This window comes from Erpetoichthys calabaricus, chromosome 4 (assembly GCF_900747795.2).
Source record: "Erpetoichthys calabaricus chromosome 4, fErpCal1.3, whole genome shotgun sequence".
Lineage (NCBI taxonomy): Eukaryota > Metazoa > Chordata > Cladistia > Polypteriformes > Polypteridae > Erpetoichthys > Erpetoichthys calabaricus.
The window spans coordinates 18430517-18453716 of record NC_041397.2 but is presented as its reverse complement, the minus strand read 5'-3'; the positions used below and the strand labels follow the sequence as shown (position 1 = coordinate 18453716).

The 23200-nt window shown below is 41.8% G+C and overlaps 1 protein-coding gene across 5 annotated transcripts in view; it reads right to left on the bottom strand.

Moving 5' to 3' along the window:
• robo2 (roundabout, axon guidance receptor, homolog 2 (Drosophila)) overlaps positions 1-23200 on the bottom strand; it is an 837757-nt gene that overhangs the window by 208322 nt on the left and 606235 nt on the right. For all 5 annotated transcript variants that reach the window (XM_051926308.1, XM_051926309.1, XM_051926310.1 and 2 more), the window contains exons 7-8: positions 12516-12640; positions 3750-3921 (exon numbers count right to left, since the gene is read on the bottom strand). In XM_051926308.1, coding sequence (XP_051782268.1) covers positions 3750-3921; positions 12516-12640 — 297 coding nt within the window. The remainder of the gene's footprint in view (positions 1-3749; positions 3922-12515; positions 12641-23200) is intronic.

Sequence of the window (23200 nt, the reverse complement as noted above, 5' to 3'; positions counted from 1 at the left end):
TTCTGGAACCTTCATGTGGTCTTTTGTGGGCCAAAAATAGTACCCTATGGCATCACTCTGAACGACCAATTCTTCTTCTTCTTTCAGCTGCTCCTATTAGGGGTTGCCACAGCAGATCATCTTCTTCCATATCTTTCTGTCGTCTGCATCTTGTTCTGTTACACCCATCACCTGCATGTCCTCTCTCACCACATCCATAAATCTTCGCTTAGGCCATCCTCTTTTCCTCTTCCCTGGCAGCTCTATCCTTAGCATCCTTCTCCAAATAAACCCAGCATCTCTCCTCTGCACATGTCCAAACCAATGCAATCTCACCTCTCTGACTTTGTCTCCCAACTTGAGTTGACCCTCTAATGTCCTCATTTCTAATCCTGTCCATCCTCATCACACCCAATGCAAATCTTAGCATCTTTAACTCTGCCACTTCCAGCTCTGTCATCTGCTTTCTAGTCAGTGCCACCGTTTCCAACCCATATAACATAGCTGGTCTCACTACCGTCCTGTAGACCTTCTCTTTCACACTTGCTGATACCCGTCTGTCACAAATTACTCCTGACACTCTTTTTTATAACCTCTCTTGCACAATCCCCATTACTCTGTACTGTTGATTCCAAGTATTTAAACTCATCCACCTTCGCCAACTCTACTGCCTGCATCCTCACCATTCCATTGACCTCCCTCTCATTTACACACATGTATTCTGTCTTGTTCCTACTGACCTTCATCCCTCTCCTCTCTAGAGCATATCTCCACCTCTCCTGGGTTTCCTCAACCTGCTCCCTACTATCGCTACAGATCACAATGTCATCAGCAAATATCAAAGTCCATGGGGACTCCTGTCTAATCTCGTCTGTCAACCTGTCTATCACCATTGCAAATAAGAAAGGGCTCAGAGCTGATCCCTGATGTGATCCCACCTCCAACTTGAATGCATCCGTTGCTCCTACCATAGACCTCACCACTGTCACACTTCCCTCGTACATATTCTGTACAACTCTTACGTATTTCTCTGTCACTCCCGACTTCATCATACAATACCACAACTCCTCTTGAGGCACCCTGTCATATGCTTTCTCCAGGTCCACAAAGACGCAATGCAACTCCTTCTGGCCTTTTTCTAAACTCTGAATGACCACTATGGGATCTTTATTGTTGTAAAATACACGTGCCTTCATAGTGGACCAATTTAAAGCCACCCGTTAACCCAAGGGTTTTGGGATTTGGGAAAATTAGAATCCTAGAGGAGCACACAGCAGACACAGTGAGAATGTGTTAGCAATGATAAAGGAACAGATTTGATTTTAGGATGTGGCTGTGGATCTATGAGGCACCAACACTAATCAGCGCGCCAGTAATCTAACCTGTAGACTCCCTAAAATGATAAAATTTCAATTAAATACTTATAGCTTCCCTGCTTAATGTTGATTATAAAAACTTTTGAACATTAATCAAGAGATGATGTGCTCAGACTATATGACACACTAGTAAGAGCACATCTGCTGTATTGTGTGTAGTTCTGGTCACCACGCTACAAAAAAGACATGGCAGCACTTGAGGCTGTGCAGAGAAGAGCAACCAAGTGCATCATGGGACTTAAGGACATGCCCTACTATGACAGGCTCAGAGAATTAAACCTGTTTAGTCTGAGCAGAGGAGACTGTGTGGAGCTGTAATCCAGGTATTCAAAAATCCCTTTATCCTGATAAAGTAGATCCAGTTGAATCCTTTCAAATAAACAGTGAATCACGCACTCGACGACACCAGTGAAAATTAAGGGGAAGTGGATTAAGAACTGAGGCAATGCAAAGAGTTTTGGAAATTTCAAACAAACTACCAAGATGTGTAGCTAAAGTAGAAACCTTGACAAATATGATGGATGGCATACACTCATGTGCCAGCCTCGGGGTGTGTACCTTACCTCTGCTTAGCTAGCAAACAAGAGAACTTCTTAACGGATTTAAATTGGGTTTTTCTGTATCATTTGCTTGAACATTCCAGCTGATTTATTCATGCTAATTCACGCTAATCTGAGACAGAGGCTGCAGGCCGAGGGGAGGGTGAAGTGTGATGTCAGGAGTAGGGCCCTCATCAATCAAGCGCCAGCCTCCGTTCGAGTCGGAGTACCTCGGTGTTTTAGAGTGTACCTTGCCTCCACTTAGCTAGTGATACCTGGTTGTTTATTGATTTTTAAAGTTTGTCCTGTTTCACTGCTATGCTAGTAGAGCCGTGGGAGACAGCTAATAGCTAATAAATTTTAAAAGTTTTCAGGGTTACCGCTTCAACTTCATGACTTCCTCTTAATTCCATTCAGGGTTCATGAATACATGATTCACAATTTAATTAAAAAAACGTTGCTGCATCAGCTTTATTAATGCCGATTTTACTGAAAGTCTGGATTGGGTCCACTTGCAAAAGTCCCTGCTTAAGGCTTAAGTACCTTTACTCATGTTTAACATATAAACATGCATAAGTCTGACAAACGAGAGAAGACCACCCAGTCCATTAAGCTAGTTTGGCTAACTCATAGCTAAGTTGTCGCAATATCTCATCCAAAATGACTATGTATCTTGTTTCAGATCAGCATAACTGTGGACAGAAGTCCTTTCTAGTTTTAGTCTTTAAAGTACCACCAGTGTCCTTGATTACATGACTTACTATGGAATCAGGAGAATTCTGCTGGATCAGCTTTATCAAAGCTGCTGAGACGTTTCAAGACATTCAGCATTGTCTGCTCAAGATTAATGAGGCTTAATTCTGTTGGCCTGCCAAAACACTACTGTACAGGCCCTATAGTTGTGTTTTACAGAAATTTGACAAACAGGAGAAAACCATTCAGTCCATTAAGGTAATAACTAAATTGTCCCAATAACACATCCAACATGACTGTGTTGTTTGTTCTAGATTTGCATTAAGTCCTTCCACGTGGGCATGCTGGGCAGTTACAGAGCATAGGGGGCCTATGCTAATCTATGTATGTTGTGACTTGTAGAGTGGTTGTGTGGGTAGGGGCTCCAGTGCACTGCTTTGCCCGGGGGCCTATAATGCTGTTCTTCCCAGCATCAGTTTTTAAAACACTGGCGGTGTCCTTGATTACAGATAGATAGATAGATAGATAGATAGATAGATAGATAGATAGATAGATAGATAGATAGATAGATAGATAGATAGATAGATAGATAGATAGATAGATAGATAGATAGATAGATAGATAGATAGATAGATAGATGCCCTTTAGTGATGTTTTAAATAAATCTGATATACAGGAGAAGACCATTAAATCTACCAAGCTGAATACCTAAGTTGTCCCAATATGTCGTCCAGAAACTTCTTAAAAGTCACCAAGGCTTAGACTTGCAATGTATCCTTGATAGAAATAGCTATTGAGTACACAAACACTTGTCCATTTATGTTAAAGACGTTCAAGTAGTTTACAGATTTTATACAAAGAATCTGAACTAATGAGCAGACATTAATGACAAAATGTGCAGGATCAAAGAAGTTTCTATTTATGATTCTGATTTAATTAAAGTACCTGCTTACAAATGTTGTAGAATTCACGTAGTTAATTTACATGATGTGCAGTGCATTAAAGGTTAAATTGCTCTTAGAGTGGGTCAATGTGGGGGTGGAATTCCCTCACTGCTACCAAGATCAAATTACCTTAAAGCAGAATAAGAGAAGTCAACAAAACAATGCCAAGAAGAAACTTTTGTACTCCTGATTTTTCATCTTGGATAAAGACGTCTTACCGTCAGTCACCTCCAGCTGTGCCTTGGCCAAGATGCTGCCAGCGACAGTCAGTGCTTGACAGATATAATATCCAGCATCTGATCTTTGCACATTGCTGATGGTCAGATCTCCACTCTGAGAAACTGAAAATCTGCTGTTGGGCTGAAGAGGCTGATTGGGAAACAGTAAATTCTGAAAAAGGAAAAGTAAAATACTGTTATTCTTGACAAAATGCTTCTTTAGTAACAGAGCTTAAAATGGCTATGATATTAAAATTTATAATAATGTTTCATACAGAATGTTTACAATTAATTGATTTATTTTTAACAATTTACTTACAGTCTACAGAATGGTAGAGAGCAAAATGTTTTACTGGAGCTTTAGGCAGAAGGAAGGAACCAGATCTGGACAGAACATCACTTTCTCGCACACTCTGACATTCATATTGGGACAACTGGGAATCGACAGTTAACCTAATAAGCATGTCTTTGGAACCTGGGATGAAACAGGGTTTACCGACATGAGAATAGGAAAACTCAGAGTGACTAGGCCAGGTTTGAAACCAGGGCTTTACACCTTCTTGGTGGAATCTCTAACCACTAGACTTTGTGCCACCAAAGTTATAAAGTGAACCCTGTGCCATTATTGTACAATATAAAAATATAAATATAAACAGAGTGATGTGTTTTTGAGTAATAAAGTCCACAGACTGACATCTGATACAAAGGGACAAACAAACACCTACATGCACAGCCCGGCTGAAAGACAGATATCACTGTGACAGTGATGTCTAAGACACCTTAGTCTGTTGAAACGTCCAAGTCAAAATTTTGTCCTTGTCACAATATTAATATATACTGAATATACTGTATATGATGAGAAGTCAAGCAAAATGACACCTTTTATTGGCTAACTAAAAAGATTACAATATGCAAGCTTTCGAGGCAACTCAGGCCCCTTCTTCAGCCGAAATGTAATCACCACATTCATAATGGCTAACACAGTACAACACCCTAGTACTACTAATAACTAATATATATATATATATATATATATGCAAATACACACACACACACACACACATATATATATATATATATATATATATATCAGTGGCGGGCTGTCAGGGCCTGCAAGGCCTTCTCTGCTGGCCTAAAAAAATATCTGAATCACAAACTGATGTTAATTATATTTTGTCTATGAATACTTATTAAATAATTCCAAATAGTCTGTCCTCTTCCTTTCATAGCTTTTCCGATGGTTGTGCTGCACCTGCTTCCAGACATGTATTTTCGTATTAAAGCATTTAACCAATCACATTTCAGCCATCATTTGTTGCCAGGCAGGGTCAAAGTCAAAGAAGTCTGCCCGGAGGCCTTCACAATCCGTTCTGCAGGCCCTCTAACACAAAATAAATGTCGATTAAACTGTTGCTTCAACCAATCAGATTTTGAGTTGGTTTCACTAGGGCCCTCTAGCAGGCGTACGGCAACGTCACCGTATTCAGACACGTTGATTGGATAGGATGGTGCGGATGGTGTAATAGAAAAATCTGAATGAGAGCATCATGGGGCAGCTGTACACATTGGTATGTTTGGCGGTGACCATTCCCGTGTCCACTGCTTCTGTCGAGTGGACATTTTCAGCCCTAAAGTGAATTAAAACTTATGCCAGAAATACGACAGGGCAGGTTCGACTTTCAGCATTAGCTTCGATGGCGATAGAAAGGGACTTCGTGATGGAACTGATGCGCACAGATAATCTGTACGACAGAGTAATTGAACTGTTTTTGAGGAAAGAGAGGAGGATGGATTTTGTTTACAAATAATCCGAATTTTTGGTGAGTAAAATGTTGCGATTTTCCTAAATAATATTGCAAGTTTATGAGTTATTATTGATTTTTTTTATGTGTGTCGCGGGCTGTAGCTGCAGTAGAAAGGAACTTGTTCACCCCTGGTTTGTCTATTCAATAAAGGCATTTATTGTGGCTACAGGAGTTATCTATCTGCGATGCAACGGCTCTTTATACTGTATTTCTGCATATTAAGATGGTTTTTATAACCATAAATTAGTTTTTGAGGGACGGGTTGATTCAGACGGAGCACTACTGAAGGCCTAGGTGTGAAATGCACGGTCCACCACTGCCATATATATATATACTAGCTGTGTAAGGGTCCTAGAAATGATTGAAATTGTCAGAAGATAAACTGAAATGTAGAGATGTCAGGTGATTGACCGGAACTACTCTGGGCATCTCTCTCCAGAGGATTCATTTTGCCGACGTGCTCGCATTGCTTATGAATGAGTGGTGGGTGGAAAAGTAAAAGGGATACTGTTTTGCCGATGTGCTTGTCTCGCTTGTGTAAGAGTTTCTCTCTTTTCTCGGCGGTTTTACTTTGGCAACAGAGTCACTTTCTTCTTCCAACTCGTTAACTTGGGGCCATGTTGCTGGCTCTCTGAGCTTCATGCTGTAGTAGCCTCGCACTTCCAGGCTGGACAAACAGAAACACACACTTCTACGTGCAGATGTTTAGTGTTCGGTTTACACAGAGGCAGATCCCTTACCCCGACTCCACCTCTCACTTCCAGGCTGGACAGATAGACACACACACTTCCACACGTAGACATTTATATATAAGACTATAGAATGAAAGATAAGGTCTGTTTGTGTGTCTTCTGGTTTGGTTTTATATTTTTAATAAATCTACAAAAATTGCTAAAATCCTGTTTTTGCTTTGCCATTCTGTTGTATGCAGTTTTGATTGATGAGGGAAAAATGAATTTAAATGATTTCAGCAGAACACTGAAAACATAACAAAATGTAAAGAAGATGAAGGGGTCGGAATACTTTCTGAATGCACTGTATATACGGGCAAATGATTTGTTTTTGAGTAATCAAGTCCACAGACTTATATCCGATACACAGGGACACACAAACACCCACACATACACACAGAGACAGACAAATCATGCAATGAGGATGAGGATGCCTGAAACATGTCTCTCTGTTGAAAAGCTGAAGTTGAATATCTGGCCATGTCACATTACCTACAATATATACTATATACTGTGTGTGTGTGTGTATGCAGTTGATTTTCATTATCCACGGGGTTTACATTCCAGAAAAACCCTGTGGATTTCAATGTGAAAAATCCTCACAGGCAGCAGCCACGTTACGATTTTCATATGGTTCCATATTACCGTGTGGTCACGTAGGCACAATACACAGAAAAAAAGGCAGTGTGCTCCGCGGTTACTCTCTCAGGTGGGTGTTAGCATATCATAATTTGTTTGAATAATTACGTGAGTTTTCCGCATTCAACTTATACGACTGACATTATAAAATACCAGAAATTATATTGTAAAATCAAGCACTAACTTATACGTGGGAGAACTTAAATGCGAGTATATATGGTATATATATATCTACTCTATATATTTAAAATCCTAAGCCTAAAAGTGCAATGATTTTGTGTAATGATTTTATGCCACATTTTTTGTCACGCTTTAAATCGTGCTTATTTTAAAACCTACATATATATGTTTGGTATCATTCTTTTTAGAATTTATTTAATTCAGAATTTATTGAACTTTAAAGTGTTGTTATATTTTCAGATTCATATTCCATTTTTTAAATTATAAACTAAAATATCAAGAATTCACATCCCGCGAGACGAGACTTTGTGCAAACAGATTTAACCACACTGGAAATAAAAGACAAAGAGTAGATAACAAAGACAGCTGCTGTACAGGCTTTTAAATGTTCAAATCATGCAACATGGCAGCAGCAAGCCAGCAGCTGATCGAGCAAAGAGGAGGTAAAAAAAAACTGTATTTGTTTCCCATTGTATCACCGTTTAAGAGGGGGTTGCGGAAGAGCAACCGCGACCCCTTGGGGTGCATTCAGGCCCCCTCTTCACAACACGAGTGGCAGAGATGCGAAGTGGCTGGCGCGTAGCGCAGGCCACGGGGATTGGCAAGCGAAGTGAGCTGGCGGTAAGCCCTGTAGTATATTTATAAATCTCTCTATATAATCTTCATTTGGATCTTGATCTTTATTTGTCCGCGAATGAATTAGAAGAAGAAGCACTAGATGGCAGTAGGGAGACAGCTAAAACATAGGCATTGCATTAAGAATCTCCTCCAGGCTTATACTACTGAAGACTGTAGTACTCCAGTCACACCTCAAAACACAGACATTCAAACTAAACAAATTGCTGTGCTTTAAATTAATTAATGTTTATATATAATCTTCAGGCGGCACGGTGGCGCAGTGGGTAGCGCTGCTGCCTCGCAGTTGGGAGACCTGGGGACCCGGGTTCACTTCCCGGGTCCTCCCTGCGTGGAGTTTGCATGTTCTCCCCGTGTCTGCGTGGGTTTCCTCCGGGCGCTCCGGTTTCCTCCCACAGTCCAAAGACATGCAGGTTAGGTGGATTGGCGATTCTAAATTGGCCCTAGTGTGTGCTTGGTGTGTGGGTGTGTTTGTGTGTGTCCTGCGGTGGGTTGGCACCCTGCCCAGGATTGGTTCCCTGCCTTGTGCCCTGTGTTGGCTGGAATTGGCTCCAGCAGACCCCCGTTACCCTGTGTTCGGATTCAGCGGGTTGGAAAATGGATGGATGGATGGATATAATCTTCATTTGGATCTTGATCTTTGTTTGTCCGCGAATTCCATGCATGCGTAGACCACCTTCCAGTTTAGTACGTTGTTGTTACTCACGGATGTCAACAATGAATAACGAAAGGGGTGGTGGACAGTGTTACGCTGGTTAGCTCCTGAGGCCTGGTTAGAGAATGAGATTGCAGAAGATAAAAGGTACGTGCCTTGACCATGGGAAAGGCGCTATATAAATAAAATGTATTATTATTATTATTATTACGTAACATATGAATGAAAGAAAGACAGTGGGTAAAATGAATGACAACGTAACAGCACGTTCCGGAAATTACTATTGTTACGTTGTAGCCGGCGAGTGCTGCGCGTCTCACACTTGTACCGTGGCTTGCTCACATGTCAGTGAAGTGATCCCTATTTATGCTTTAAACAGCCTGGATACCTATGTGTCCCCCTTTTATAACAATTGCTCCGTGTATATTGCCTTACTCTTTGGATTGCCACAAAGCAACCTGCGAGATTGGAGAAAGGTTGAGAAGAGATCGTGAGAGGAAACGACAGCGTCGTGAAAACGAGACGGACTGTGAATGGAGAGAAGCAGAAATGCTCCTACACCACCACATAATTACTGTTCGGACAGTGATTCCAAGTAAGCCGTTCCTATCAAATCAATATCCAAGGGTTTTCTTTTGTAGTTTTGTTTCCCTTATAAAAAATCATAATGCTGTGCGACGAAGGGCCCACTTCACGACTGGCAGCCGCGTTTAAACAGGGAGCCCTTCACAGACAACTTTAACACGCGCAACATAGTTGGGCGCACATGGATCGTATATATATATATATATATATATATATATATATATATATATATATATATATATATATATATATATATATATATATATATATGTGTGTATGTGTGTGTGTGTAGATAGAGAGACAGTATCTGTAGGAAAAGCAAACGAAAATTCACTGCATGGAATGAAAACTGATTGAAATATGATGGACATAATAAAGACCAGAAGGAAGTGGTCCTTTAAACCATAAGGCTACCAGTTCATTTCTCACCACTGACTCACTGGGTGACCCAGCAATGCGCCCCTTTACATTTTGTATACGATTTATGAAACAAATTGTGGTATACTTTACATAACTCGGGACAGTATTGCCCACAGAAATGTAATATGACAAAAGATCATACAACAAGGTCCTTGTTACGTCACTGTTTGCATCCAGCATGTCTGATTCCTGAAGAAAAGGTTTCTCTAGGCCAACATCTTTTGATTTTTTGTTTCTTTTTTGTGAATGTAGCACATCTGCACCCCTGACTGACACCCACTATATGTGATTCAAGGCACTTTACTGCCAAATGAACCTTCACCTTTAATGCCTTTTATCCTTGATTTTTTTTTTAAGTTCTTCACAAAGTGGAGTTCAGAGAAAGACATTAGCAAAATCCAATTATGCCTAATGACTTTAATGCTGCAAATTATGTACCTTTTTTAATTACCCTTTTCTCACTGTGGAATGATAGATGTCCACTTCATTATATTTAAGCATGACACAAAAGACTAATTACTTAATTACCATTTTCTGTATTTATTTTGGCTGCTGTCTAATATCTTCTTTTGTGTCTTTTAAAGGATTAAGGACATTTTGCCCACAATCAGGGTAAATACGACTGCAGAGTCACTGTCCTGGGGAACTGCTGCCCCGTTTAGTTTACCTCATTCCTGCACTTAACTGTCATTAACAGTCAAGCACATGGCTGGTCCTTTTATGTTTATTATTGTTTTTCACTCCTTTATTCATTTCCAAGTTCAAGGTTAAGGGGGGGCTGCCGCATATGCCAGCAGTAAGGGGTTCCATTTTGAAATCAGTCTCTGCCTGGGATGGCTGCCTAATTTTAGAACTGGTAATCGACCTGACTATAAATCTTTGAGCTATGGGAGGAAATCTCTGTGAATGTGGTGATAAGGTGTAAGCTCATATAGAGGGCATTCCAGCAGAAACTGAACCAGGGCCCAAGCGCTGCCAAGTGCCATTGCTGCTCACTGAGACTTCATGCCATCCATTCTTTAATTTTTTTGAAGCCACAGTTTCCATTATGTACCCTGACAGGACCCAACCTTGGATGGGATGTGTGTTCACTACTTGGCACACTAGCACATACAGATACACTCTTTCATACAGGGACCCTGGCATACAGGTCTTTGGGATGGGATAGGAGTAGGTAAAAATAAAGCAAGGGTGCAAACTCTGCCCAGAGAGTTACTGAGCCAGCATTTGTGCCCACATCAGCACTAATTCTTCTTGTAAAGCACTTTGTGTTATATCCTCCCTATGAAAATGTGCTATAGAAATAAATTTTGTCGCTGTTAGCCACCCTGCAATGAAATATGCCATTTATAATAACTAGCTGTGTGTGGACTTCGGGACAAGAAAACAATCTAAAGACTCCCTAGCAGTTTTGCTATATTAGTGAACTTACCCAGGGCAGAGGATGAGGAGCCTCCTCTGCAGCCGGGACAGGTCGTATTTTGTCCGAGACGGATGTGTAGTCGAGTGCAGCCGTGGCACAAACTGAGCGGGACAGGCTGGTACTTATCTCAGACAAACGTAATGCAGCTCATTGTGTGAGCATACAACGGGCATATACAGCAAAGCTCAGTTTATCTGTTCGGGTTGAATGAAAAGTGAAGCTCATGCAAACACCAAAAAAATGTAAAAGTGCATGCACGTGCCATCTCACCAAGTGCAAGTCACACTTCTATAAGCTTCTACATCTTCCGTAGAATTCCCACCAACTCCCGCGGCTGTGGTTGAGCGTGAGCAGAGCGGTCTGCTCCACACACACACACACACATGTCTTTCATTGTGAGAAGTGAGGTGCATGCAAGTGGGGAAAAAAACTGAAAAGTGTATGCATGCGCCATCTAGTGGCTGTGGTTGAGCGTGAGCAGAACAGACTGCTCCATACACACACACAGGTCTTCCATTTATATATGTGTAATATCAGGTGAACTACTTCATTAATATGCCACTAGTGTTTTTATTACTAAACAGCTATATACTGTATAATAATTCATTTAATTCATATATAATGTTCATTTTTGATGACAGAACATTCCTTTCCTATTAACTTCACTGACACCTTAAGTGATAAGCAGCCGCATGGCCATTTCTACCAAATAATGAATTTCTCCCACATTCAGTCTGAATTTGTTGATGCACGGACTTCAAAAGATGCTGAACGTGGCTTACAATAAGCCAGGAGCCATGTGACACCTAAAGGGTCTCTTTGCTGCCACCTGTTGGGAGAGGTGGACTCCTCATATATTATTCATTGTCTACCGTTGCCCTCCTTCTAATCTCATTAATAACATTACAAAATAATTTTGTACATTTATATGACGTTTTTTAATTTTTCAAAGAATGTTGGGAGTCACTTCAACCACCACTAATGTGCAGCATTCACCTGGATGATGTGACGGCAGCCATTTTGAGTCAGTAGGCTCACCATACAGTGTTAGGTGGTGAGAGATAGATAGCCAATTAGAGACAAGGGATGTTTAGGGGGCCAGAATGACCAGGCCATGGTGGGCAATTTAACCAGGACATCAGGATACACCCTACCCTGTATAAAGGATGCCCAGGGATCTTTAATGACCAGAGAGAGTCCAGACTTTGATTTTACATCTCATCAGAAGGGTGGCACCATTTTTAAAGATAGTGTCCCCATCACTGTACTGGGGCATTCGGATCCACATTTAGACTACAGGGTAAGTGCCCCCTGCTGGCCTCACCAACACGTCTTTCAGCAGCATCCCAAGCTTTTCCGGGTTGGCCTCCCATCCACATACTGGCCAGGCCTGAGCATGCTTAGCTTCAGGTGGGTTACCTGTTATGAAGTGCATGTGTTACAGTATGTCTGCAAGGAGTGTTTTAGTCTGGCCCTCTGATGACTGGCAGTACTCATTGGCATAGTGTACTGACCGTAAATGGGGCAGTCAGCCCAATGAAACTGAAGAGTGAAGATCAAGAGAAAGAAAGGAACCAAAGGGCAAAGCAAGCCTCCAAACCGGAAGTCAAAAAGTGAGAAACGTCAAAGCCAGAAATCAAAATTCAAAGAAATAAAAAAATCCAAAGACAACTTAATAACTCCTTTGCTTACCTGGCTGCCGTCTTTCTGCCAAAAGACAGCGGGCTGTGGGTTTCCTTTGGTTTCACATGGGAAGGTGGCCGTCCGACCCTGGGCCACAATCTGATCCCTCGGCCTGATCACAAACTGCGGTGGAGCTGGGTTGAAACAGAAGTTTTAGGCATTTTTAGACATTTATTGTAAGAGTAGGGAATTGTCTATAAGCATAATAAAACACAACACAAGTCACCTTCAATTAAAGCATGCATGGCCCCATTTTTCATAGTTAGAGCTTTCCGTAATTGACTCTTGAACCACTGCCAAAGCCATAAGCTGAGAAAAGCAATCAGCATCTAGAGTAAAAGGCTGAAATAGCCGCTCATGCCCGCTCTGCAGCATCACAGAAAATAAATACAGTAAGCGCTGCTTATTAAAAAGACATTGAACGAGGACATCTTTCTTTTTCGATTTCCATTAGAGTGGAATTTTGGAAGTAAGCTTCTCAACATTTCCACAATGCACATTTTTTTGTGGATTTAGGCTTTGCTAAACAACAGTCTCTTCATTTTCTGTTCCATGGTTACCTCATTACAGGGTTGAGCTTATCTTTGATGCTTTGGCACCCACCCTGGAATGGACACTAGTCCATCTGGATGGTGGTCACCTTGTTCACGCACAAGCATCTTTCACTTTGGACTGAGTGCACACCATTCAAGGGTACTGCTGGTTTTATTCAGCCATCCATTTTGCAACACAATATCTCCATTCAGAACCATGAGGAACTGATGCCTGTCCTAGAGGCCCTGGGTACAAAGTATGAACCAACCTTGGATGGGACTCCAATCCGTCTTAATGGTATGTTCCTCATTCATGCAATAAGCAACATTGCCTTTATACTGAGAGCATCTAACACAAGTGCACACCACCATTCAAGCGTACTGCTGGTTTTGTTGAGCCAGTTATTATTTATTATTAGGCCAAAAGTCCAGTCCTTGATTCTGGGGCAGGTTAGGGAACAAATGTGCAAGTGTTTGAGATATGGGAGGCAAACCACACACACACACACACAGCAAGACGTGTAAAATCCATGCAAACCGAGACCAGGATAGGATCTTTAAAGGATTTCAGGTCCTAAAAGTTCATGGGCAGCATAGCTATAGTGCCTATAAAAGGTATTCACCCTGTTAGAAGTTTTCACATTTTATTATTATACAACACTGAATTACACTGAAATTAATTTGGCTTTTTTGACACTGGTCAACAGAAAAAGACTCTTTAATGTCAAAGTGACAACACAGTTCTACAAAGAGATCTAAATTAATTAGAAATATTAAACACAAAATAACTGCTCACATACTGTAAGTATTCACCCCTTTCAAGTCAGTATTTAGTAGAAGCACCTTTGGCAGCCATGCCAGCCTTCAGTGTGTGTGCACAGGTCTCTCTATCAATTCTTCTATTTTTTTCCATGCTTCTTCTTTGCTTGACTCACTGAAGCCAGACGTATAATACATAAATCTAGGGACAGCCAGGAGTGAATTGTGCTAAAAAGTGGGTGGGAACAATTAGACAGTTCACCAATCCGATGCCACATGAAGGCGGGGCTCAAAATAGGAGCAGTGATTTCGAACTGCAAGAAGTGGCAGTGCTCTCATTAACCTGGTCCGACAGACAGCAAACTTTAATTACGATGAACCATTGATACTGTCTCCGAAAACATCCCTATTCTAAGTATATGGAATGGGCTGGAGGAGGAGTATAGGGACCTAATCAATGACTTTGTTAAATGGTGCAACTCAAACCACCTACACCTGAACACCAGCAAAACCAAAGAGCTGGTGGTGGATTTTAGGAGGCCCAGACCCCTCATAGACCCAGTGATCATCAAAGGTGACTGTGTGCAGATGGTGCAGACCTATAAATATCTGGGAGTGCAGCTGGATGATAAATTAGACTGGACTGGCAATACTGATGCGCTGTGCAAGAAAGGACAGAGCCGGTTATACTACCTTAGAAGGCTGGCGTCCTTCAACATCTGCAATAAGATGCTGCAGATGTTCTATCAGACAGTTGTGGCGAGCGCCCTCTTCTACGCAGTGGTGTGCTGGGGAGGCAGCATTAAGAGGAAAGACGCCTCACGTCTGGACAAACTGGTGAGGAAGGCAAGCTCTATTGTTGGCATGGAGCTGGACAGTTCAACAACTGTGGCAGAGCGAAGGGCGCTCAGCAGGCTCCTATCAATTATGGAGAATCCACTGCATCCACTTAATAGTATCATCTCCAGACAGAAGAGCAGCTTCAGCGACAGACTGCTGTCACTGTCCTGCTCCACTGACAGACTGAGGAGATCGTTCCTCCCCCAAACTATGCGACTCTTTAATTCCATCCGGGGGGGTAAACGTTAACATTTAACATTATACAAAGTTATTGTCTGTTTTTCACCTGCATTATTATCATTCTTTAATTTAATATTATTTATTGTATCAGTATGCTGCTGCTGAAGAATGTGAATTTCCCATTGGGATTAATAAAGTATCTATCTATCTATCTATCTATCTATCTATCTATCTATCTATCTATCTATCTATCTATCTATCTATCTATCTATCTATCTATCTATCTATCTATCTATCTATCTATCTATCTATCTATCTATCTATCTATCTATCTAAATATGTGTTGCATGCAAATAGAGCACATTGCTCATGTTAAAAATAAACATAACCTGCAAGCAAAAAACCTTTCTGCAACATCAGATTATACACTAGCATTCGAAGACATCGATGGACGAGTGTTAAACGTGAAATTGTCAGAGGTGCTGTGTGTGCTGTTATTCATAGTTATGATAACAGTCGATGTGAGTTTGGAAAGACCTGACAGCTATGCCTATCTTAATACATAATTCGCCAGTCTCCTCACTCACTCACTCATGTCCGTCCGAAGCCGAATGCGCAGTCGCCTTTTGCGCAGCTGCCCGAAAAAACCTTACGAGACCGACATCGCGGCAGGCGGCGGATTTATTGCCGCAAAAATTCAAAGAGAAAGGCAACTACGGCTGCGAAAATTCAAACAGAAAGGCGACTTCGACCGACATCCAACCCGAACATCGCGGGAGGCGGCGGATTTACGGCCGCAAAAATTCAAAGAGAAAGGCGACTTCGATTAAAGCTCTAGAGGCCTGAAAGGCGATTTCGACTACCGCTCAAGGCCTAATTATGCATTCATTCAATACACCTATATCAGGTTTGTGGTGCTTATACTTATTATATATTATACTATTCCACTCATGCCCGTTTCATCTTACTTTGTCGAAATGAGCTCTTTGTCTAGTGAAAATATAAATTGCAAAATATGCATTTCAAGTAAATGATGTGTCACACTTCGTTAAAAGGACTGCCATTAACCTCCTTAGCGTTACATTTTTTCAAAATAAAAATGTAAAAAAGTGTTGCATTTTTTGGTTTGATAAAGGAAATTTTAATGAAATCTCATCCTTCTACTGTAAAACATTCAAAACACTAAAAGTCAGAAGTGTAAAATGTATAATAATGATACAAATAATAATAATGATGAATAATAACGATAATAAATGATAATAATATTTTTTTATCAGTATGCTGCTGCTGGAGTATTTGAATTTCCCCTTGGGGATTAATAAAGTATCTATCTATCTATCTATCTATCTATCTATCTATCTATCTATCTATCTATCTATCTATCTATCTATCTATCTATCTATCTATCTATCTATCTATCTATCTATCTATCTAATAAGAACAGCACACAGCAATTGTGTGAGTGATGTGAGTGTCATTTTTGAATTCCAAGAATCACTTTTGGTTTCAATGCACGGACTGAAGAAATTTGGTGCAAGTGTTTTAGGAAGAAGCCTTGTAGATGTAGCCTTTGCAACACCGTATTTCACTCCTATTCACTAAATAGATTTTAATTGATTGTCCCATTGTGATCCCCAAGTGATCACAAGTTGGCCTTTCCGCATTCAGGTGCTCGTTTGAGAATCACATCTGATCCCGCGAGACTACTCCTTTGACAAACTTCTCAATCTTCTGTCTGGTGTAATGTTGACTGTGAGTGAACAGCTTTTGCCAAGTTCACCCACAAATTCTCAATTGGATTGAGATCTAGACTCCGACTCGGCCGCTCTAGGACACTGACATTGTTGTTTTGAAGCCATTCCTATGCAGCTTTGGCTTCATTCTTGGAGTCATTGTCTTGCCGGAAGAGAAATCTTCTCCAAAAGTGCAGGTTTCTTGCAGATTGCATTGAGTTCTCCTCCAGAATTTCTCTTGTTTTCCAACATTCAATGTAACCTCACAAGCCTTCCAGAGCCTTCTGCAGAGAAGCATTCCCACAGCATGATGCCACCATTACCATGGGTCATAGAGGGGATGGCGTGTTTTTAATAATGTGCACAGTATAGTGGAATATAGTCCGATGGCCAAAAAGCTCAATTTTCGTGTCATCAGACCATTTAACCCTGTTCTAGCTGACTTCAGGGTCTCCCTTTTGCCTTAGAGCAAATTGTAGCTGAGACTTTCACTTTGACACTCTCCTATAAAACTGCGACTGGTGAAGCAGCCCTGCAACAATTTGTACAATCTCAGCTTCTGTAGCCTCTCTCCCTTGTGTTCTTCCTGTATGATTACTCAGGTTTTGTGGAAAGTTGGCTCTAGCCGATTTGCTACTGTGCCATAGTCTTTCCATTTCCTAATGACTGAGTTTACTCAATATTTAATGACTTGGATATTTTCTTGTGTCCATCCCTTGACTTGTGCTTTTCCTGGAGTTGCTTGGAGTGATCTTTTGTCTTCATTGTATAGGTTAGTCCACCAAACTGGTTGATCACAAGTTGGCCCTTCCACATTCAGGTGAATTTAGAATACAGTACAATCAACTGAAACTCGGACAGGTGATCTCCACTGAACTAATTCTGTGATGATTTAGCTGCATCATATTGACATGTAAGCAATCAATGATTTACAGTATGTAGATTTATGACACATTACTCTCATCATCTAAGCAATTTTTTGAAGCAATTAAAAAGGCAATTTTTGCTATTTGTAAAAACTGTTGAATTTAAATCGAGAGATATTATCCTTTGACTAAATAATGAACTAGTGAGACTGCATCCTGCATCTGGGGTATCTATGAGGCAGCAACACTAATCACTGGGTCAGGAATCTAAACTATAGACCTCCTAAAATAATAAAATTCCATATGAACACTTGGAAAAGATTTTCTCCTTAATGTTGCTACTACTATCAATGCATGCTTTAGGATATATTGTAACGACATTGATTATATTGTGAAAACTGATGACTATAAATTAAGAGAAGTTATGCTCAGACTAAAAACGCATTAGTGGGATTGGATCTGGAGAAATTGTGTGCAGTTCTGGTCAGCACACTACAAGAAACAAATGGCAGTACTCAAAGGTGTCCAGAGGGGAGTAACCTGGGGCAACCCAAGACTTAAGGACATGTCGTTCTCTGACAGACTCAGGGAATTAACTGTGTTTAGTCACAAGCCAGAAGACACTGTATGAGGACCTAATCCCGTTCTTCAGAATTCTCAAAGACATTGGATCCAGCAGAATTCTTTCAAATAAACAGCGAATCTTGTAGTCAGGAACACCAGTGGAAATAAGGGGAAGTATGTTTAGGACTGAAGCCAGGCAGCACTTCTTTGTGAAAAGAGAGAAGTTAGGAACAGGTGCTGATACAGTGCATTGCTGCACTCACCACATGACAAACCAACTCAGGAACCCAGATTAGGACCGGAGTGCAGCCATGCGATGGGTGACACCTCAGCACCACACTAGTTCAGATGGAATGGAATGGTGTGAGGTTTTTTATGGTGGCTGGAGTGCCAATTCTGCCACCAACCCCCAGGATTTTCCCTGCAGGTTGGAGGGCCTACATGCAGGGCCAGGTGCAGATTAACGCCATACCCAGGAAGGAGCAATTGCAAGTTAAGGGACTCGACGAAGTAGAGTCACTTTTGGCATTTACGGGATTTGAACCGGCAACCTTCCGATTGCCAGTGCAGATCCATAGCCTCAGAGCCACCATTCCGCCTTTGTGAAAAATGGGAATCTTAAACAAACTGCCAAGTCATGGAGTTGAAAGAGAAACCTTGAGAACTTCTAAGACGGATTTGGATGAGATATTGGGACAGCTTAGTTAAACAGGTGAGCTTGATGGACTGAATGGTCTCCTCTCGTTTGTCAGATTTGTAAAGTTCTGATGGTCGTATGTGGTGTGGCCTTGTATGACAGTGTCTGGGCGCATTTGTCCTCTGTTGGACTGGTGTCCGATGCATGAATGGCTCAGACGTTGTACTGCTGGAATGACATCTAGGTGCCTAATTAGATGACATTAAATACCGTAGAGTTTCTTCTATGAGGTGAGACCCATTGTTTTCACATTTAAACACTTTGAAGAATGTTTTGAAAAAGATTTGTGCCCAGTGATCAAAAATGTGTGGAAGGCCAAAGGAAATAAGTTTTTAAATGTATCCATGTTAGTGTGGACCAGGCCTGAACACAGGTCCTTATAACCGTGAGCTAGCATCTCTAGTCAATTTTAATCACATAACTCTCGTTCAAACATATTCCAAATTGACATCCATTTATTGTTAGCTATTCAAGGTCCTGTCTTTTTGACAACAAGGCAGATTGTTTGATAAGAACACATCATTTAAACTTAACCTGAAGTGGCTGCTTCATTGGAAACAGCAGGCACAAACACGCTCGATGATTCGCTAATATGATACCCACACAAGTCCTTCAGCCCCGCTGTATTTTTAGCAGTGAGTGCATAGATCATTGGAATGCTAGATAAAAGGATAATGTGGACGAGGATGTCAGCAGAGGGAAAACAATTAGAGAGCAGGGACGTTTTGCGGTCTAGAAAAGAAGAGAAACACTGTTTGCTGAATGTAAATGAACAGTAAATTAGATTTGATTTCTGGCAAATTATGCTTTGATACCGCATTCAGCAAGCGCCGGCTTCAATCAGTGTCAGGCCACGGCTCTGTTATGCTAATGGACATCTAAGAAGACCGTGTGGGATGATATGGAAATCAGACGGAGGAGCGGAATGTGGAAAGAAGACCTGTGTTACGCGAGGGGGCTGTGTGACCCCAGGGTTAATCATATCATGTTCGGTGTTGTTTCTACACCGGAGGATGGCACAGTGTGGCAGGGATTAAAGAGGAGATAATGAAGAGGCAGATAGGGCCACTGTCTCCATCACAACTTGGCTGCAGCGTCATTCCACGTCTTTGTTTAAGAAATTGTTTTCTCTCATTTCACACAGGTTACCATTCAAAACACAACAGAGCATTCGCAACCCCACTTAAACTAATTTGGGGTCACCGGAGATGGAGCCTATCACATTGGCATCTTGGACAGGGCAGGAACCGCACGCAAAATTGACCCGGGTTAAAACCCTAGTGTGGGTGAGTAGAGATGATGGCTGAGCGTTGATTTTTTATTTTTATTGTTTATACCAGGCAGTGTTATTTTAGTTTGAAATCAAAGCGTTTTATGGCGTGAATTAAAGGTACTTAGTGCAAAGTGTAAAATAATCTCACATTTGGGTTGTTCACGGAAATGGCACCTTCTCTCATGTGACGGCTGAAGTGGTGTATTTTAATTAACTGATATCTGATATTTTAAGTAAATTAAATAATTATGTTAAATATCTACCTCAAGATATTTTTGCTATACTAAAATTAAAATTGAGGCATTTTTATACAATAATAATAATAATACATTTTATTTATATAGTGCCTTTCCCATGCTCAAGGCACTTACAGAATATAAGATAGAATGGCGGGATATACAGTATATAGCATTGTATAGCATACAAGTGTTGTCACCCTCTAATTTGCTTGTTTCTTTCAGTGATTGCATAGTTAAAATAACATAAAATAAAATTAGTGAATTGCATATTGTGTTCAGTGTGTTGATGTCTAAGGTAGCTAAGGTGAATTCTAAAAAAAATATTATTTTCAAACCACAGTGCAATCGTAAAAGTATTATGGTCACAATAAGCAGGGAAATTCATTTAGCGTAGTCGGCAGTGCAACAACATCGCATGATTGCATAGGGAGAATGTGGCAACTCCAAACAGACAACGATGGGGTCCATCACATGGCATACACATCCATACTTAGCTGATTTGGCGCAACCAAATAACCTACCAAGAATGGCATTGGGTTGTAAGGTGAAGACAGGAAGTAGTGGGTGTGAATCCAGACAGAATGTGCAGTGTCTCTATATTGACAATCTCTATGCCGTGAGTCAAACCCAAGATTTTGGATCTTTGAGACAGCAGTGCCAACAACAATGCCACCTTGAAACAAAACTGTTTTTGAAAGTTTAATTCTGTGGTACAGTAGGTGAAGAGGTGGATTTCGACTTCACATCAGACCTCTAGCTCACTGCCTGGCCTGTCATGTATGGTCTATACTGTATATCACAAATGTAGGATTCTCAAAAACTGTTTAATCCATTTTAGGGTGATGGAGGGCCATAACCTATGTTGATTGCCCTGGGAATAATCCATCCATCCATCCATTTTCCAATCCGTTGAATCCGAACACAGGGTCACGGGGTTCTGCTGGAGCCAATCCCAGCCAACACAGGGCACAAGGCAGGAACCAATCCCGGCCAGGGTGCCAACTCACCGCAGGACACACACAAACACACCCACACACCAAGCACACACTAGGGCCAATTTAGAATTGCCAATCCACCTAACATGCATGTCTTTGGACTGTGGGAGGAAACCGGAGTGCCCGGAGGAAACCCACGCAGACACGGGGAGAACATGCAAACTCCACGCAGGGAGGACCTGGGAAGCGAACCCAGGTCTCCAGGTCTCCCAACTGCGAGGCAGCAGTGCTACCCACTGCGCCACCGTGCCGCCCCCCTGGGAATAATGCAGGGGACTAACCCACTTACTCAGGGTAAGTTTTAGAATCTCAAATCACCCAAACTTTGGAGGAAAACCAGAGTATGAGGAAAAATACAAACACAGGAGATCATATAAATTCAACACAAGCAATGTCTGGACTGCAGAAGAATGGATCTATGAGGTAGTAGCACTACCCACTGCACCATCAAACCATGCATTACTTATTATGTCCTAATGTTTCTTTATTTATTGGACCTGTAGCGGACTGAGGTCCTAACCAGCCTCCTTCCTGCCTTGCATCCAGTGCTGCTGTAATAGCCTCCCTGTACAACCTTCTTCTAACAGCTTCCTCCACAGTCAGACCCTTTCCCTTCAGATTTTCTCTTACTTTATCCATCCACCTCTGCTTAAGCCTCCTTTGCTTTCTCTTCCCCTTTACTTCCATTCCCATCACTCACTTTTTCCCCACATATTCTTTGTCTGTCTTCATCACATGTCCACACCACTTCAACCTACTTTCCTGTTCTTTCTTAGCTATCTCTCCCACTTTGTTGTACCCCTTGACTGTCTCATTTCTTATTCTGTCCTTTTTTGTAACTCCACACATCCACCTCAACATTCTCATTTCTGCCACATCTAACTTGTTCTCATGCGCTCCCTTAACTACCCAGTGGTTTTACCCCTGTGGCGGATCACGTCCAACCTGGAACGACCGGAGGAGCCATCCTAGTGTTTCTTTCCCTGCTAGATGGCAGCCCCCCTGGACTCCCACAGGGCTTAATGGGAGTTGGTTACAGCCCTTTTGGGATCTGAGGGTGCCGCCAGGGGGTGCTGCAACAGCTGCTGAACCCTCTTGGGCGAGTTTTCCACCACACCGGGAAATGCAGCCGGAAGTAGGTCAATGAGCACCTGGAGCACTTCCAGGGGTGTTATAAAAGGAGCTAGCAGTATTACTCCAGGAGCCAGATTCGGGAGGAGAGAGATGAAGCTTGCTTGGAGGAGAAAGGAGAAAGAGAAGCAGAAGAAGAGTACTGTGTAGAGGTGGGCTTGTGTTTCATGAACTGTGTTTGACTTGTGGGGGCGAGGAAGGCTTTCCCACAAGGAACAATAAAAATAATAACTCTTGTGTGCTTTGAACCCATGTCCTACGCCTGTCTGTGTCAGGGCTGGCCTTTATACCCCTTTCTTAAAAACCTGACCTTTGAACCTTCGCCTTAATTCTATGATCACACAGCACTCTTGATACCAATTGGTCCATCCTGGTCTAACACGCCTAAATTGTCCTAACATTCTAACTCAAGTAAGGTTTCATAAGTCAGTGGTGGGGACTGAACTAGCAATCTTGTAGTTACCAGTTGAACATCTTGGCCACAAAATCATTTTTACACTTATATGGACATAAAAAGTCCATCTATCAATTGTGGCGAGCAGCTGGGGGCGGTACCCAGCAGGGACGCTTGGAAGGACCGGAAGAGGGATTACGCCTCCTCTGGACCATGAGGGGGCAGCCGCCCTGGTTGGTATGGGGACCATGGGAACAGAGCATGGAAGCTCAACCCTATAGGGGCCCATGGTCACCGCCAGGGGGCGTCCAAATACCTGGACATCAGCACTTCCGCTACACCCAGAGATGCTGTCGGAAGGAATACCAGGGACACCCGGAGTGTTTCCTGTTGCGCAGCTGGCACTTCTGCCACACCAGGAAGTGAATGCGGAAGTTCATCGGGAGGCACCTGGAGCACGTCTGGATGAACATTAAAGGGGCCACCTCCC